Below are 18,090 nucleotides of genomic sequence, written 5' to 3'. Positions count from 1 at the left end.
ACAGCAAAAAAAATGCATTTCAATTATATTGATCCTCGCCACCTTATTTTGTTTGCTGAGCAGCTGGCCGCTGGAGACTTGTCTATAATTTTGTGAGTAAGCTGCGTGTTTTACATCCATTTTGAGATGGCAAACCTATGTTTTACGCAGTCTGATAAGTTTTTTTTATTTATGAGTTTTATGTCATGGTTTTTTTTTAAATTTATGAGTTTATGTCATGTTGGTGTGCTTATACATATCAGTGGAGAAGGGGCATTGAATAAGTGTTTCTTTTTGATATCATTGTTCTGAATTTTGACTATTAGCTGGCATTTTACCTTTTGTTTCATTATTGTAGTTGTTACTTTTGTGTAGTGAAACTTGATAACTCACTGCTGCCCATGTCTAGGTTGTGTCAATTGTTTTTTCTTCACTGAACGTACCACTGATTATCAATGATGACATCAGGGTTTTGTTCTGTTTTTTCTCTGGCATTTGAATTTGCTTCAAATCATTGTGAACTTTTTTTTTCCATGCAAAGTTACTGGTATATGTGAATATGTTAACACACTTCAAATCAAAACCTGAAATGTCTCCTTTTTAAAAGTAATTTTTTTAATTTCTTTACACATTCATATGATTGTCTCCCTTTTTTTTCCTTTTTTTTTTTTCCTTTTTTTTTTCTCTCTCCTTCTCTTATTTTGTTTTTTTCTTTCTTATTCTCGGTTTGTTCTTCCTTTTATCTTCTTATCCTCTTTCTCTTGCTTGTTCCTTGTCCCAGTATGCTTTCACGCCGCCCCATCTAATTATTTTGTGCTCCATCCACATCTGAATTTCGTTCAGCTGCCTTGTCCGAAATGTGTGTGCGGCACATATGTATGTTTAATGTCAATGTTCATGTTTCAAGTTCCTTGCTTTGTGAATTGCATACCAATGTTTTATGCAGTCGTGATAGATTCTAAATGTATGTGTTATCCTAGTTTGGTGTACATTGACTGGATTTCGATCCCTGGAGAATGGGCATTAACTAAGTGTTTGTTTGTGATATCATTAGTAATCTGAAGTTCAACTATTAGCTGGCTTGTAGAACTTTTTTTCTCTTTTTGTTGCTGTTCTGTATTCAAACATGTTGATACAACTCACTGCTGCCTATGCCTAGGCTGTGCCAATTATTTATTTGTTTACATCAATGTGATATAGTGACGAGTGTACATCAAAATTCTCTCTTATAAGTTATACTGGATTCTTCACTGCATGTACTACGGCGTATCGATGATGACTATCAGGGTTTTGTTCTATTTATTCTTTGTTCTGCCAATTTGAATTCTGCTTTGAATAGTATTTTGATCATTTTTGTTTCCGTGCTGCTGGTATGTCAAAATGCAGTGAAATTAAAACCTGGAAGTCACAATGGCAATAAGCGAGATTCAAATCTCTCCTTTGTTTTAATCAATTTATTTGACTGCATTTTTGTTTTAGAACTTGTACATAATTATGATCATCTCTGTTATCGAACCTGCACGCTTGACCTTTGTCTTTCTGGATCAATACAATGTTGTGCACTGCCCATTATTTGTTTGTGAGTGCGTAAAGCGGTTGTGTGGTCTGCGTAAAATTGTGTAGGTCAATCGTGACATCTGCGTGGAGAGTGCGTCAAATGCGTGAGAATGCGTAAAGCAATTGTGACATCTGCGTGGAGAGTGCGTCAAATGCGTGAGAATGCGTACAGCAATTGTGACATCTGCGTGAAGAGAGCGTAAAAAGCGCGTAATGCCTGAGAATGCGTCAATAATTCGTGACATCTGCGTGGAGAGTGCGTAAGATTATCAGGACATCTGCGTCAAGAGCGCGTTAAATGCGTAAAGCAATCGTGTCGTCTGCGTGGAGAGCGCGTTAATAGCGTGAGAATGCGTAAAGCAATCGTGACGTCTGCGTGGAGAGTGCGAATTTGTCTTGGTGTCAAATAAGCGTGCGCTGGAGGTGCGTATGGTCTGCGTAATCTGAGGGAAAACGAGTGTGTCACGCATGTATTTCGCTTTGCAAAATCGCGCGCGTTACGCATGCGTCCAGTGCAGTTGTTACGCAGAGTTTGGCGACTGCGACACGCATTCGCTGCGCAAAATTTTGCTGGCTGGGGAGCTGCTTCTTTGTCTCTGTAATACCACTATGGGTATATTATGTTGCATTTTTCGGCCTCAATAAATACATAATGGGCTCAAAAAAATATATCATAGTTCCGATTCCGGTTTGGCCGAGGAACTATACTTCTGCCTACCCTTGACACTGCACCGAACATGTTTCAGTGGATTGATGAAGAGCATTGCTCACATGGCTAAACAAAAGAAAACACAACATTCACAGAGGACAAAACCATGATACGTATCTGTGGTATGCGATTCAGTAAACAAAGCGTTTATCTTTACACTTTGGGTGCAGGTCGAGTCAAAAAAGAACAAAAGCGAAGAATCAACTGATAGTGACAGCAAACGAACCTCGCTGTTCATTTGAGGTGAAGCTAGAGTAACCTCCCTTCCACGAACACTGCACCGCTGATCTAAAAATGCACAGCTGATCTAACAAAACAAAAATTAAATGGCACGTTGCACTGACACAAAGTGAATCAATTAAACACTATGCACGACTGAAAATGAAGTGGATACAACTCTTAACTGCACAGCGGGTCGAGTTCTCCAAGCACAGTTTCATCTAACCTTACCGGCGACACTCACAGTTCAGTTTGAACAGAAGCACGATGATCGACAGACAAACCTAGAGCAATTACAAGGTAAATAAGCTTTCCTTGTGTAGCGAGCAGAGTCTGCAGTTAAAACGCACTCACACAAATGTCAACAGCACTTATTCTAACCTTGCAACCTTCGGTAAATGCAGCGACACTCAATTAAACAATGATTGAACTATGTAAACAAACAACATGGTGCAAACATTCAATCATGATTCACCCATCAATAGCAACAACCTCAGTGCAGAACTCAAGACGTCTGCAGCAAGCACTTCCATTCCTTTTTTCTTTAAAAGGCCCACTATCCAACTATACAGCATCAACATCAATATCTTTCCCACACAGGGCATGACCAAGTTCGTTTGAGGGGGGGGGGGGGGGGGGGGTCCAACTGAAGGTAGGGGTCCAGGGGCCGCCGAGGCACCGGTGGGGTGCAGGGGCAACGCCCCGCTGGGGGGTCTGGGCAAAGCCTCCCATAAGCCGAGAAAATGTTGCATTTGTGAGGTCATTGTTTGGTCTTTCCTTGCAACTGGGAATCAAAATTACACATTTTCAACAGTAACAACATACTTCAGATATTAATTTACCATAGTGGTTCAGTGGAATAATCCCAAAGACATATATGCCTGGTAAATAAGTCTGACAGGACTCTTTACTTTGAATACTAAATTCAAGCAAACAAGCAATGATTACAACATCTGGAATGCAAAGGAGAAGTGATATAAGAGATGTTGTATGGTGAACAATGACATTATACTTCAGTGAGGCAACTGCCAAATGGATGGTGAATGATATTCCTCTACCTAGTGCACTTGTTTACCAATGGGAGTTGGGGGAAGAGCTAAAAAAAATCCACATGTTTTTTCTTTTCTCTGAGAGGTACATCGGATGGCCAGAGGGGGGGGGGGGGGTGTGTTCCGGACCCCAGGAACCCCCCCCCCCCCCCAGATCCGGCCCTGCCACACAAGCAAGCTCCACAGCTACAATCAACAGCAGACAGCGTAAGCTTACCATTATTCAACACAGATTCCCCAACCTCCCAAAAGGTGTGTGTGTGCACAGGCGGAAGGTATCGTCCACTGGACTACTAATATCACAGAAAGACTACAAGGTACGTCACTCACCTTCGAGTCTTCTGTGTTCTTGGAGTCGCTTCCTGGGGAAAAATATTGTTCAAGACGGTTTGCCTCTTCCCACAATCTGTGTAAGGTCAAATAAATACACCGAATATGCATACCACCGCTCATTGGTCTAAAACGCTTCCCTTTGCTGCACAATATTTACATATGTTTCAGACCAATGAGCGGTGGTATGCATATTCGGTGCCGGATGCATGATTTGACGCAAGGTGGATATTAGCGGCTCGTAAACGAAGATTCGTCCAAATGATGGTTAAAAACAACCTGCAGCGAACGGAAGCTGAAAACTAAAGGTGCATATAGTTCAAACAATCATTCAACTGTATTTATTTGACCTTACACAGATTGTAGGAAGAGGCAAACCGTCTTGAACAATATTTTCCCCCAGGAAGCGACTCCAAGAACACAGAAGACTCGAAGGTGAGTGACGTACCTTGTAGTCTTTCTGTGATAGTAGTCGTCCAGTGGACGATACCTTCCGCCTGTGGTGTGTGCAAGCTATTTCCGAGCCTTCAATGGCACGGGCACTGTCGTTGTTACCCAAAGGCAAAGGGGAAAAACCCTATTAAGCTTATCACTGACCGGATTACCTTGAAGCTTGATTAGACTTTAGATCTGCAGCCAGAACACTGAGACTAAACTTCTGCAAAGTTAAAAATGTAAACACATGATGTATGCTCAAAATCAAATAAGTTGTTTCAGATCTTTTTAATTTGACATACAACCTAAGCAATTCACTCGCGCGCATGCGCGTGTGTCTGTGTGTGTTTGCGTACGGGTGGGTGTCTGTGTGTGTTCGTGTCTCTCTGTATGTTCAACAAGCAAAGATGCACTGCGTCAGTGTTACGAGTGTACCTTTTTCGCTGGCCGGTTCGCTTCGTCATCCAGCACAGGCTGTTTCATCCATTTTTCGAACATGTCGAACTGTTTTGCTTTACACTGACGTAAGTTCATGGTTATATGAAAGTATCCAAGAGCTCAGCAAACGTGTATTTCATCCTGATAGGGTAAAATCAGTCCAAACGGTATTCAACACGCAGTTTCAAGGAGCGGCTATTACACCGTTTTAGACAGAATTAACGCTACCAGTATGGGTTGATTAACGCAAGCACAATCGAAAAAATAACTCAGAGATAAAATTATATTTCACGTACATGAAATGACTGGTTAAATCTAAAGAAAGTTATTCAGTAAAATGTTAGTTTATTTTCGTAATTCTACACTCCAACACAAAAATGTAACTAGAATTGGGATCCGAGTTAACCAAACCGGGTTTGCCGACCGTAGCCTGGCACTGTGACCTTGGACGGACTCAGAACCTAAATCGAAACTGTCTTTGATTCAATGACAATTTTCATTGCGTGTGCTTTCTTTACTATCTTGAAACTTGTGGTCTGAATGTAGATTTAACACACATTTACGGATGCACTTGTATGCACTTCATTTCTTCAGCGACGTGGCTTTAGCATGGGGTAGTGAAGAGGAACACACCTCGCTGGCTCACCTATTTTACACACCACAGATAACTACAGTGCTTTGTTGTGGTCCACGTTGTCTTTGGTGTACGCATGGGATATACAGCTTACAACACTCGTGGTTTTTTTTTTGTATATGGCTTGTATTTCAGTCAAGACCCAGCGGGAATATCATCGGGATCCACTCGCCAGAGGCTCGTGGATCCCTATGATATATATATATACGACAACGGTTGCCTGAATATGCGATTAGGATGGAGAAAGAGTGTGTGTGCGCGTGTGTGTGTGTATATGTGTGTGGGTGTGTGCGTGTGTGTTTGTGAGATAGAGATAGAGAGAGAGCTTTTCGAATATGCGTGACTAGAAATGTGTGACCTGTACAAATGATCCCCCTCAACACCCGCACCCCCTTGAAATGAACCGTGTGTTCAATCAATACAATATCTTACGTCTTACGTCTTACGTTTCTCTCTTTTGGTCATAATAAACAAGAAAAGAGAATCACAAACTTACAATTGTTTGAAAGCAACGGGCTGACACCAAATTATAGTTTGTTTTCTGAGATTGTCGTTGTATAACTATTGTAAATGTACCCTTATGTAGTGCTGTACCTGTTGTTCTGGTTTCGCTGTGACCTGAAACAAAATATATGTCGGTAATCAGTGTCACAGCTCTAGCTTCAAATACATCAGACATAACATTACGTTTTAATGAATCGACACAAACACCAAACAAGTCGCGTAAGGCGAAAATACAACATTTAGTCAAGCTGTCGAACTCACAGAATGAAACTGAACGCAATGCAATTTTTAAGCAAGACCGTATACTCGTAGCATCGTCAGTCCACCGCTCGTGGCAAAGGCAGTGAAATTGACAAGAAGAGCGGGGTAGTGGTTGCGCTGAGAAGGATAGCACGATTTTCTGTACCTCTCTTCGTTTTAACTTTCTGAGCGTGTTTTTAATCCAAACATATCACATCTATATGTTTTTTGAATCAGGAACCGACAAGGAATAAGATGAAAGTGTATTTAAATTGATTTCGAAAATTTAATTTTGATAATAATTTTTATATTTTTAATTTTCAGAGCTTGTTTTTAATCCAAATATAACATATTTATATGTTTTTGGAATCAGAAAATGATGAAGAATAAGATGAACGTAAATTGGGATCGTTTTATAATTTTTTTATTTTTTTACAATTTTTAGATTTGTAATGACCAAAGTCATTAATTAAGTTTTTAGCCACCAAGCTGAAATGCAATACCGAAGTCCGGCCTTCGTCGACGATTGCTTGGCCAAAATTGCAATCAATTTGATTGAAAAATGAGGGTGTGACAGTGCCGCCTCAACTTTGACAAATAGGCGGATATGACGTCATCAAAGGTATTTATCGAAAAAACAAGAAGGGCAAAGCCCATACGACTCACATGCTTGACCTTGACCTTTACATGACCTTGACCAAGGTCAAATAACTAAACCTAGCAATAACATCATACACTAAGAACTGCTTTACACATTTTTCCTACCAAAATACATGTGACCTTGACCCAAGGTCAAGGTCATCAAAGGTCATGCAACACAAAGCTGTTAATTCAAGACATAGGAAGTACAATGGTGCTTATTGGCTCTTTCTACCATGAGATATGGTCACTTTTAGTGGTTCACTACCTTATTTTGGTCACATTTCATAAGGGTCAAAGTGACCTTGACCTTGATCATATGTGACCAAATGTGTCTCATGATGAAAGCATAACATGTGCCCCACATAATTTTTAAGTTTGAAACAGTTATCTTCCATAGTTCAGGGTCAAGGTCACTTCAAAATAAGTATACAATCCAACTTTGAAGAGCTCCTGTGACCTTGACCTTGAAGCAAGGTAAACCAAACTGGTATCAAAAGATGGGGCTTACTTTGCCCTATATATCATATATAGGTGAGGTATTCAATGTCAAAAACTTCAGAGAAAATAGGAAAAATGTGAAAAATAGCTGTTTTTTAGACAACATTTATGGCCCCTGCGACCTTGACGTTGAAGCAAGGTCAAGATGCTATGTATGTTTTTTGTGGCCTTGTCATCATACACCATCTTGCCAAATTTGGTACTGATAGACTGAATAGTGTCCAAGAAATATCCAACGTTAAAGTTTTTCGGCCGGCCGGCCGGACGGACGGACGGACGGACGGTGGACGGACGGACGGACGACTCGGGTGAGTACATAGACTCACTTTTGCTTAGCATGTGAGTCAAAAAACCATCGTCCGGGCGTCCGGGGATATCATTTCCAGGAACTCTCATGTAAAATTGCATAAAGATCGGTCCAGTAGTTTGGTCTGAATCGCTCTACACACACACACACACACACAGACAGACACACACACACACACACACACACACACACACACACACACACACACACACACACACACACACACACACACACACACACACACACACACACACACACACACACACACGCACACACACACACACATACACCACGACCCTCGTCTCGATTCCCCCTCTATGTTAAAACATTTAGTCAAATCTTGACTAAATGTAACAAGTCGCGTAAGGCGAAATTACTACATTTAGTCAAGCTGTGGAACTCACAGAATGAAACTGAACGTAGTCCGCCGCTAGTGCAAAAGGCAGTGACAGTGACGAGCCTGTTTGGCGCGGCAGCGGTTGCGCTGTGCTTCATAGCACGCTTTACTGTACCTCTCTTCGTTTTAACTTTCTGAGCGTGTTTTTAATCCAAACATATCATCTACTATATAATACTGGTAGGGTTTTCGGTGGTTTTTCGATTCCTGTGACCAAACCGCGCGGATTTGTGCCTTCTCCTTCGGTTGCTATGCCAACGTGACCCAGGAAATCGATTCCGCTAGGTCCCGACTTCCAATTTTGTCCACGAACAAAGTTTGAAGAGGTTTGTCTCGCAAATTTGAGCAGACAACAGTGAACTTTGACCTGAACTTTGACATCGCGGCGAAAGAGATCTGTGATTGGTTCTTCTTCAACTTTCGGTTCGACTAAACACGCGACCGCACCTCAGACGAACCTAGCTGTGTGTTTTATTTCTCTACCCCAGACGAACCTAAAATAATAAGAAGATAGATAGATCTGTTTATCTGTTAATGGAACTCCAAAATATTCCATAGATTTGTTTACTAAATAGTTCGAAACATTATCACCTGATAAGTCGCCGTATAACCTTATAGGTTCCAGCGACTAAATATTTTCCCCCGTGCAACCATAGACATGTACGTCATCATGATCTCCCCTTAATTTGACCGTTATTTTGGCTGTCTTAGTGAAATGGTAAGATATATCTCTATGTTTTTTACATGTAAGTGTTCGGAAAAAATACAGTTATAGCAGTTATGTACAAAAATAAGCAGCATATGCTCTTTTCGCCAAAGTAAAGTCCTTTTTTCTTCTGGTTTCTTATATGTGTCACAGCACACCGCAAGCTTTTAGGCGAATAGCAAGTGAGTGGTATATATATATCATCAATTTTATAGTAGGTAACGGTGTAAATTAGTTGCCATGTTCATGTCCATTATACGTTTTCCATATGTGTGTTGCTTGATGTTGCTTGATGCCATGTATGTATGTATGTTTGTATGTGTGTGTACATGACTTTAAATAAGCATGGATGGATGTGTGCACTCGATTGTGTGTGTGAACCATGTATATATTTTCTGTTGTCAATGTTGTCAATTACATATGTTATACTATGCGTTTGAATCATTAAGTATTTTAGACGTCATACTTTTTTTCGTATCTTCACGATGGCTTTTTACCCGTTTAAATTTTAATGCTTCCAACTTTCAAAGCGCTGCACGGCTGGGAAGAGATGCGCACTTTTATCACTGTTGTTCATGTTGACGTAATCATGGATTCATGCAAACGTCATACCTGCTGTATTTTATTTTGTTTGTTTGTATAGTCGCGTGCGGTCGCGCAGTCTTTTTGGTCAGTTCCGATTACCTCCCATTGATGCGAAAACCTATATGACTGTTTTTTTGTTATTTTTCTCTCTGTTAATTCACCAGTGGCTATGTAACATGTGTTATACCTTATAGGTTCCAGCGACTAAATATTTTCCCCCGTGCAACCATAGACATGTACGTCATCATGATCTCCCCTTAATTTGACCGTTATTTTGGCTGTCTTAGTGAAATGGTAAGATATATCTCTATGTTTTTTACATGTAAGTGTTCGGAAAAAATACAGTTATAGCAGTTATGTACAAAAATAAGCAGCATATGCTCTTTTCGCCAAAGTAAAGTCCTTTTTTCTTCTGGTTTCTTATATGTGTCACAGCACACCGCAAGCTTTTAGGCGAATAGCAAGTGAGTGGTATATATATATATCATCAATTTTATAGTAGGTAACGGTGTAAATTACTTGCCATGTTCATGTCCATTATACGTTTTCCATATTCCATATGTGTCATTTAATTGTGTGTTGCTTGATGCCATGTATGTATGTGTGTGTGTGTGTGTACATGACTTTAAATAAGCATGGATGGATGTGTGCACTCGATTGTGTGTGTGAACCATGTATATATTTTCTGTTGTCAATTACATATGTTATACTATGCGTTTGAATCATTAAGTATTTTAGACGTCATACTTTTTTTCGTATCTTCACGATGGCTTTTTACCCGTTTAAATTGTAATGCTTCCAACTTTCAAAGCGCTGCACGGCTGGGAAGAGATGCGCACTTTTATCACTGTTGTTCATGTAGACGTAATCATGGATTCATGCAAACGTCATACCTGCTGTATTTTATTTTGTTTGTTTGTATAGTCGCGTGCGGTCGCGCAGTCTTTTTGGTCAGTTCCGATTACCTCCCATTGATGCGAAAACCTATATGACTGTTTTTTGTTATTTTTCTCTCTGTTAATTCACAAGTGGCTATGTAACATGTGTTACAGAATTGCACCGGTGTAAGGGTTAACATTTTATTTTTCACCAAGAGAATATAATTCATTATATGCGGGATAATGTGCGGGGGGGGGGGGGGGGGGGGAGGGGTGCAAACAACATTTTCACAAGCACATAACCAACAAAATGACATCGCATGCGCAGCACACAAAGTGCGTAGCACGGGTACCACTAGTTTCTATATGTTTTTGGAATCAGGAACCGACAAGGAATAAGAAGAAATAGTTTTTGAAACGATTTCGGAAATTTAATTTTGATCATAATTTTTATATTTTTAATTTTCAGAGCTTGTTTTTAATCCAAATATAACATATTTATATGTGTTTGGAATCAGAACATGATAAAGAATAAGATGAACGTAAATTTGGATCGTTTTATAAATGTGTTTTTTTTTACAATTTTCAGATTTTTAATGACCAAAGTCATAAATTAATTTTCAAAGTCAAAGTCAAAGTCAAACAGTTTATTTACCAAATGCAAAGCACAGGATTTTGTTATGGTGTATGCATAAAACTTCACACTCCTTCCACACGCATATATCATAACAACTATGTACTGAAATGCAATACCGAAGTCCGGCTTTCGTCGAAGATTGCTTGGCCAAAATTTCAATCAATTTGATTGAAAAATGAAGGTGTGACAGAGCTGCCTCAACTTTTACAAAAAGCCGGATATGACGTCATCAAAGACATTTATGGACAAAAAGAAAAAACATCCGGGGATATCATTCCCAGGAACTCTCATGTCAAATGTCATAAAGATCGGTCCAGTAGTTTAGTCTGAATCGCTCTACACACACACACACACACACACGCACACACACACACACACACATACACCACGACCCTCGTCTCGATTCCCCCTCTATGTTAAAACATTTAGTCAAAACTTGACTAAATGTAAAAAGGTGTGTGCGTGCTTGTGTGTGTGTGTGTATGTGTGTGTGTGTGTGTGTGTGTGCGTATGTGTGTGTGTATGTGTGTGTGTGTGTGTGTGTCTGTGTGTCTGTGTGTGTGTGTGTGTTTATATGTGTGTGTGAGTTTTTAGGCGAGTATAAGAGAGGGCGATGCAGAGAGAGAGAGAGAGAGAGAGAGAGAGAGAGAGAGAGAGAGAGAGAGAGAGAGAGAGAGAGAGAGAGAGAGAGAGAGAGAGAGAGAGAGAGAGAGAGAGTAGCATGCACATGCGCATTGTATTTAAGCAACATTGCCATAAACATACACATTCGGTTATCTTTGTGTGTTTCGGTTCTGAATGTTGAGTAATTGCGTGAGCGTTAGTGGGGGTTGTTATATCTACATGGTATGTATTTTGGTCATACTAAACAAGACAAGATAACAATAAACGTACAATAGTTTAAAAGCAACGGGCAAAATCTCACTCCAAATTATTACTTGGGCACACAGAGCTAAGTCACGACTATAAACCTGCTAATGTTGGACATGGTACTTACCTAAGACAGCACCCGCTTTATCCAACGTTTCCCGAGACTCTAAAACAACATAGACAAAGTAACAATAAAAGTCATTGTCATCATTTTCACGAGTGTTCATTCACATCCAGCTGGGAAATACATCATTGTCCCGTCTCTTAGTTTTTTTCATTTCTCGGTACTGATGTTTCAATGTATTTCTGGGTACTGTTTTTTAGACACCCTATATGATATGCTTCACAGCGCTGGTACTCCACAAGCAAGTTACAGACGGCTGACACAACACAACTTGCACTGAACTCTTCATTTGGCCCTTTGGTCAACTTTCTTTTGAATGTGGATTGAGATTACGACCTGCTATTGTGTTATACACCCATACACTCCTTGCATAATTTAATACACAATTAAAACAACAGCAAAATAATGGTGCATACCACTTATTAGCCATGCATGTGTAGGCCGCTATACGTACTGGTACTTACCCACAATATCCACTCCAACATGTGTAGGCCACTATACGTACTCGTACTTATCCACATGATCCACTCCAACATGTGTAGGTCACTATACGCACTCGTACTTATCCACATGATCCACTCCAACATGTGTAGGCCACTATACGTACTCGTACTTATCCACATGATCCACTCCAACATGTGTAGGTCACTATACGCACTCGTACTTATCCACATGATCCACTCCAACATGTGTAGGCCACTATACGCACTCGTACTTATCCACATGATCCACTCCAACATGTGTAGGTCACTATACGCACTCGTACTTATCCACATGATCCACTCCAACATGTGTAGGCCACTATACGTACTCGTACTTATCCACATGATCCACTCCAACATGTGTAGGTCACTATACGCACTCGTACTTATCCACATGATCCACTCCAACATGTGTAGGCCACTATACGCACTCGTACTTATCCACATGATCCACTCCAACATGTGTAGGTCACTATACGCACTCGTACTTATCCACATGATCCACTCCAACATGTGTAGGCCACTATACGCACTCGTACTTATCCACATGATCCACTCCAACATGTGTAGGCCACTATACGCACTCGTACTTATCCACATCAATCAATCAATCAATGACGCTTATATCGCGCATATTCCGTGGGTACAGTTCTAGGCGCTCTGCAGTGATGCCGTGTGAGATGAAATTTTATACGGCCAGTAGATTGCAGCCATTTCGGCGCATATTTACCTTTCACGGCCTATTATTCCAAGTCACACGGGTATAGGTAGACAATTATTAACTGTGCCTAAGCAATTTTGCCAGGAAAGACCCTTTTGTCAATCGTGGGATCTTTAACGTGCACACCCAATGTAGTGTACACGGGGGGGGAGGGTTCGGACACCGAAGAGAGTCTGCACACAAAGTTGACTCTGAAATAAATTTCCGCCGAACCTGGGATCGAACTCACGCTGACAGCGGCCAACTGAATACAAATCCAGCGCGCTACCGACTGAGCTATATCCCCGCCCACATGATCCACTACAACATGTGTAGGTCACTATACGCACTCGTACTTATCCACATGATCCACTCCAACATGTGTAGGCCACTATACGCACTCGTACTTATCCACATGATCCACTCCAACATGTGTAGGCCACTATACGTACTCGTATTATCCACATGATCCACTCCAACATGTGTAGGCCACTTTACGTACTCGTACTTACCCACCAAATTCACTCCAACCGGTGTAGGCCAATATACGTACTCGTACTTACCCACAAAATTCACTCCAACATGTGTAGGCCACTATACGTACTCGTACTTACCCACAATATCCACTCCAACCGGTGTAGGCCAATATACGTACTCGTACTTACCCACCAAATTAAATCCAACTGGTGTAGGCCAATATACGTACTCGTACTTACCCACCAAATTAAATCCAACCGGTGTAGGCCAATATACGTACTCGTACTTACCCACCAAATTCACTCCAACCGGTGTAGGCCAATATACGTACTCGTACTTACCCACCAAATTCACTCCAACCGGTGTAGGCCAATATACGTACTCGTACTTACCCACAACATGCACTTCAACATGTGTAGGCCAATATACGTACTCGTACTTACCCACAAGATTCACTCCAACCGGTGTAGGCCACTATACGCACTGACTCGTACTTATCCACATGATACACTTCAACATGTGTTGGCTATACGTACTCGTTCTTACACACACAATTCACTTCAACCTGTGTAGGCCACTATACGTACTCGTACTTATCCACAAGATTCACTCCAACCTGTGTCAGCCACTATACGCACTCGTACTTACCCGCAAGATCCAGGCCAACCTGTGTAGGCCACTATACGCACTCGTACTTACCCACAAGGTCCACTCCAACGAATGCGCGTTGAGAAGCAAACGATTGGGGCGTCCGGCAGACGATAGTCGCTTCTTGTAACCGAGCTCGCTCCTTAGGATCTGAACCGTCTAGAGTGATTGTAGAGATAGTTGCATTCTCCCATGACCGGTGTGTCCGGAATAGGGGGGCAAGCGGTTGTGTGCAATTCCCGGCGTAAGGTGGAGGGCACACGCCTAGATCCTGCCCTGTTTCACCCCTGTCATATTCTAAGAGCTCCCATGTTACAGTGTCCACCAGTCGCAGTCCTTCGCAGGTGAAGACGTTGTTTGCCTTGTTGATGACGACATCATGTGTTATTGTCGCGTTATTGGGGGCTGTGATGACAATGTGAATACGCATGCACACATCAATTGGTATTATACGTTAGAAGGCGTGAGGGTTTGTGTGTTTGTGTGTGTGTTTGTGAGTGTGTGTGTGTTTGTGAGTGTGTGTGCGTGTGTGTGTGTGTGTGTGTGTGTGTGTGTGTGTGTGTGTGTGTGTGTGTGTGTGTGTGATATAGAGAAAGAGAGAGGAGAGAAACAGACAGACAGACAGACACAGAGACCGACAGGCACAGAGACAAACAGAGGCACACAAAAACGGTGACTTATGTCTCTTGTCTCTCTCGATGATGTACTCACACACGTGAAGAATAAAGTGAACGACAATGACAATGATGTACTCACACACGTAGCGTAGTTTGCAGTCCATAGAGATACTGCCATGCCTGCATCTGATAGTGAGGCCCCGGATGTAATCAACCCCGTCTGCAATAGCTGTTACGTTTATAGCCACTGTAGTTGCCGATGCTGACCTCCGTATAGCCTTGAACAGTCCATGCAGAACGTTCTGAACACATGGCCGCGCTGTGGCTTCAGTCATTGCCGGGCACCGCGCTAGGAGAAATGTTTTGTTCTGACCGTGGTCTGGATACACTACTTCCCAGACCACCGGACTTCTGCCAAATACGCCTGAACAAAGCATCCAGCCTCTACCGTTCTTCACTTCGGATTCACCATCGTTGCATCCCGGCATCCCGCTTTCTGAAATAAACGATCAGGCCAGCGTCACTCGCGCTTGAATCACCAGCTATGCCTCCAGACGTTTTGCATGAACAGACAGATTCGTGCATGCAAAAACACGACGAACAAATCTGAGCATCACTAACTTTTAAGAAAATAATGTAGTGTTTTTACTGTCCTTCCCTGATCTTGGTCGCACCTTAACGTCCACCATTGAGGCGGACTAACCAGATTTGGGTTTTGTTAAAACAGAAAAAAAATTGCTTTATACGACACCACTTCGTGATTTTCAAAAACAGTAAAAGATCTCCTGCAGAAAACATGTTCATACTGTGACAAATTGTCATATTTGGAGATCATCAATACTACAATGTGAAAGTTGGAAACTGTAGCTTCAAAATCCATAATGTTAAGTTTATTTTATGAACCGAACATGACCCCGCTGTGACCCCAATATTAGACTAGGGTGGACTAAGCTTGGGTCATGCCTGGAAATCAGCAAACCCCTGAAGTGTGTCAAGTTTCAAAGGTCTAGCTTTGAAAACAAGCAAGATAACCCCAACGTTAAAGTTGTTTGCGTGCGTGCGTACATGTGTGAAATGTGTGTTTTAATCGCAAAAAAAAAGCTTAATACAAATTCGAAATGACAACTTACGAACAAGCCTAAGCTCGCACACTGCAGACTCGTTTCTTTGCGTGCAGTTGATGTGGCCAAAGACAGCAAACATCAAACCCAAAGCGTTAGCCCTGGTTGCGTTGATCAACATGACACTGGTCGTCGGTGTCGGTCTGCTAGCCTTAGTTTGAACAAGATTTTAAACAACAGCATTGCAATACAAAGATGACAGGGAAATCAAAAGGATCGCGAGCTTATGCAAATGCACATATTACGTTACCTGACAGAGAGTGCTAAACAACCAATGGAGTCAACTTTGCCAGTCTTTCAATGATTAAATCCTGAGATTATTTTTAAAATGCAAAGGCTGTGAATAGGGCCTAATATTGCTTGGGTTCGAATCCAGGCCGAGACGGACACTGGGCAACTGTAGAATCAAATACGGTATCCATGTCCCACCCCCGTGTCACCGCAGTGGCACGTAAAAGACCTCGGTCATTCTGCTATAAGTGTAGGTAGATATTTACACTACCACACGCATAAACCTTTGTATCTGATCCACAGTCGGGGTTACTCCCGGGGGCATGCTCTAAATGGTTTCCCCGTATGGGCGTAAAAACAACATTATCATCGTCTAACATTGCTAATGACCAAAACTCCTGAGGAGTCAAACAGCATGCAGAGAGACAGATACGATGAGAAAAGTGCCAAACGCATGCGAACAAAAAGAATAGTGCAGCATGATTAACAAAGAATAGTACAAAGGAGCTGGAGGGGTATATGCCAACGATCGATCTTGCTGGCGAGCCCTAGTGCATCGAGCTTTTGCAGACTTCGAAGAGGTCCGCTGTTAGAGACTTGTTGCTGCGAGAAAACAAGGCCACAACTCAACACAGGTAGTGACCACATTCTGACCTCCAGTGCCTCCACTGCATTAGACTCCAGAATAGGATTGCAGAGCAACTGAGCTCCCGAGTGCACAGATAAGCTGCAGAACGCAAAAGTCTTCTTCGGACACAAAGGTCAACCACTATTCCAAGGGGGATAAACAGTAGTTCACCAATAACATACGGCTAATTTAAAAGCGGACACATAAATGTTGCTTGCCTTGTAAATGCCTGGTCGCATCACCCCAGCGTCACACGCTGATGACGTTGCTGGTGACGTCACGGGCTGGCACTGACCAACTGAAGTATGGATTGGATTCCGAGGTAATTTATTTGTCCAGCTTACAGAAGCGCTACTGTCCAGCTCGCTACAAGTGATGGAAGAGGCTTCGGCGACCGACACTTCGAAGAAACCGTTGTAGCATGGGTGGATCTCCAGTCCTGAACAGACAAACATCCATTTTTTTGAAAAGAAACAAGTCGCGTAAGGCGAAATCACTACATTTAGTCAAGCTGTGGAACTCACAGAATGAAACTGAACGTAGTCCGCCGCTAGTGCAAAAGGCAGTGACAGTGACGAGCCTGTTTGGCGCGGTAGCGATTGCGCTGTGCTTCATAGCACGCTTTATTGTACCTCTCTTCGTTTTAACTTTCTGAGCGTGTTTTTAATCCAAGCATATCATATCTATATGTTTTTGATATCAGGAACCGACAAGAAATAAGATGAAATAGTTTTTAAAACGATTTCGGAAATTTAATTGTAATCATAATTTTTATATTTTTAATTTTCAGAGCTTGTTTTTAATCCAAATATAACATATGTATATGTTTTGGGAATCAGAAAATGACGAAGAATAAGATGAAATTGTTTTTGGATCGTTTAATAAAAAAATAATTTTAATTACAAGTTTCCGATTTTTATTGACCAAACTCACTCATTAGTTTTTAAGCCACCAAGCTGAAATGCAATACCAAACCCCGGCCTTCGTCGAAAATTGCTTTGCCAACATTTAATGGAAAAATGAGGGTGTGACAGTGCCGCCTCAACTTTTACAAAAAGCCGGATATGACGTCATCAAAGGTATTTATCGAAAAAATGAAAAAAAAACGTCCGGGCATATCATACCCAGGAACTCTTATGTCAAATTTCATAAAGATCGGCCCAGTAGTTTAGTCTGAATCGCTCTACACACACACACACAGACAGACAGACATACACACACACACACGCACACACACACACACACACACACACACACACACACACACACACATACACCACGACCCTCGTCACGATTCCCCCCTCTATGTTAAAACATTTAGTCAAAACTTGACTAAATGTAAAAAGAAGAAGAAGATTAATTTTGGTTTTTGGTTATTTTGGTCTTTTCAGTTGTTATTTATTTATCTTTATACAACTCCTGCAATGCAACCGAGGGGTGGATTAAAT

General features: G+C 41.6%; 1 protein-coding gene across 1 annotated transcript; it reads right to left on the bottom strand.

Annotated features, from left to right (window-relative positions):
• Window positions 1-2,303: 2,303 nt before the first annotated feature.
• LOC138974753 (uncharacterized) lies at window positions 2,304-15,931 on the bottom strand. The gene is made up of 6 exons (XM_070347480.1): window positions 15,793-15,931; window positions 14,802-15,158; window positions 14,097-14,450; window positions 11,742-11,780; window positions 5,945-5,968; window positions 2,304-2,311 (listed from the first exon to the last, which is right to left on the bottom strand). The coding sequence occupies exons 1-6, from the start codon at window positions 15,902-15,904 to the stop codon at window positions 2,304-2,306; spliced, it is 894 nt and encodes a 297-aa protein (XP_070203581.1). The 5' UTR covers window positions 15,905-15,931.
• Window positions 15,932-18,090: the final 2,159 nt, after the last annotated feature.

Source organism: Littorina saxatilis, linkage group LG8, assembly GCF_037325665.1.
Source record: "Littorina saxatilis isolate snail1 linkage group LG8, US_GU_Lsax_2.0, whole genome shotgun sequence".
NCBI classification, from domain to species: Eukaryota; Metazoa; Mollusca; class Gastropoda; order Littorinimorpha; family Littorinidae; genus Littorina; species Littorina saxatilis.
Note: the sequence above shows the minus strand (reverse complement) of the source record. Positions and strands in the feature narration are given on the sequence as shown.

Excerpts from the sequence above, each read along its gene's own strand:
- LOC138974753 (XM_070347480.1), bottom strand. The coding sequence starts at position 15,904 with ATGTTGATCAACGCAACCAGGGCTAACGCTTTGGGTTTGATGTTTGCT. Across the intron at positions 14,451-14,801 it reads CTGCAAACTACGCTACGTGT|CCCCCAATAACGCGACAATA; the intron begins GTGAGTACATCA and ends TTGTCATCACAG. Across the intron at positions 11,781-14,096 it reads CGTTGGAGTGGACCTTGTGG|AGTCTCGGGAAACGTTGGAT; the intron begins GTAAGTACGAGT and ends ATGTTGTTTTAG.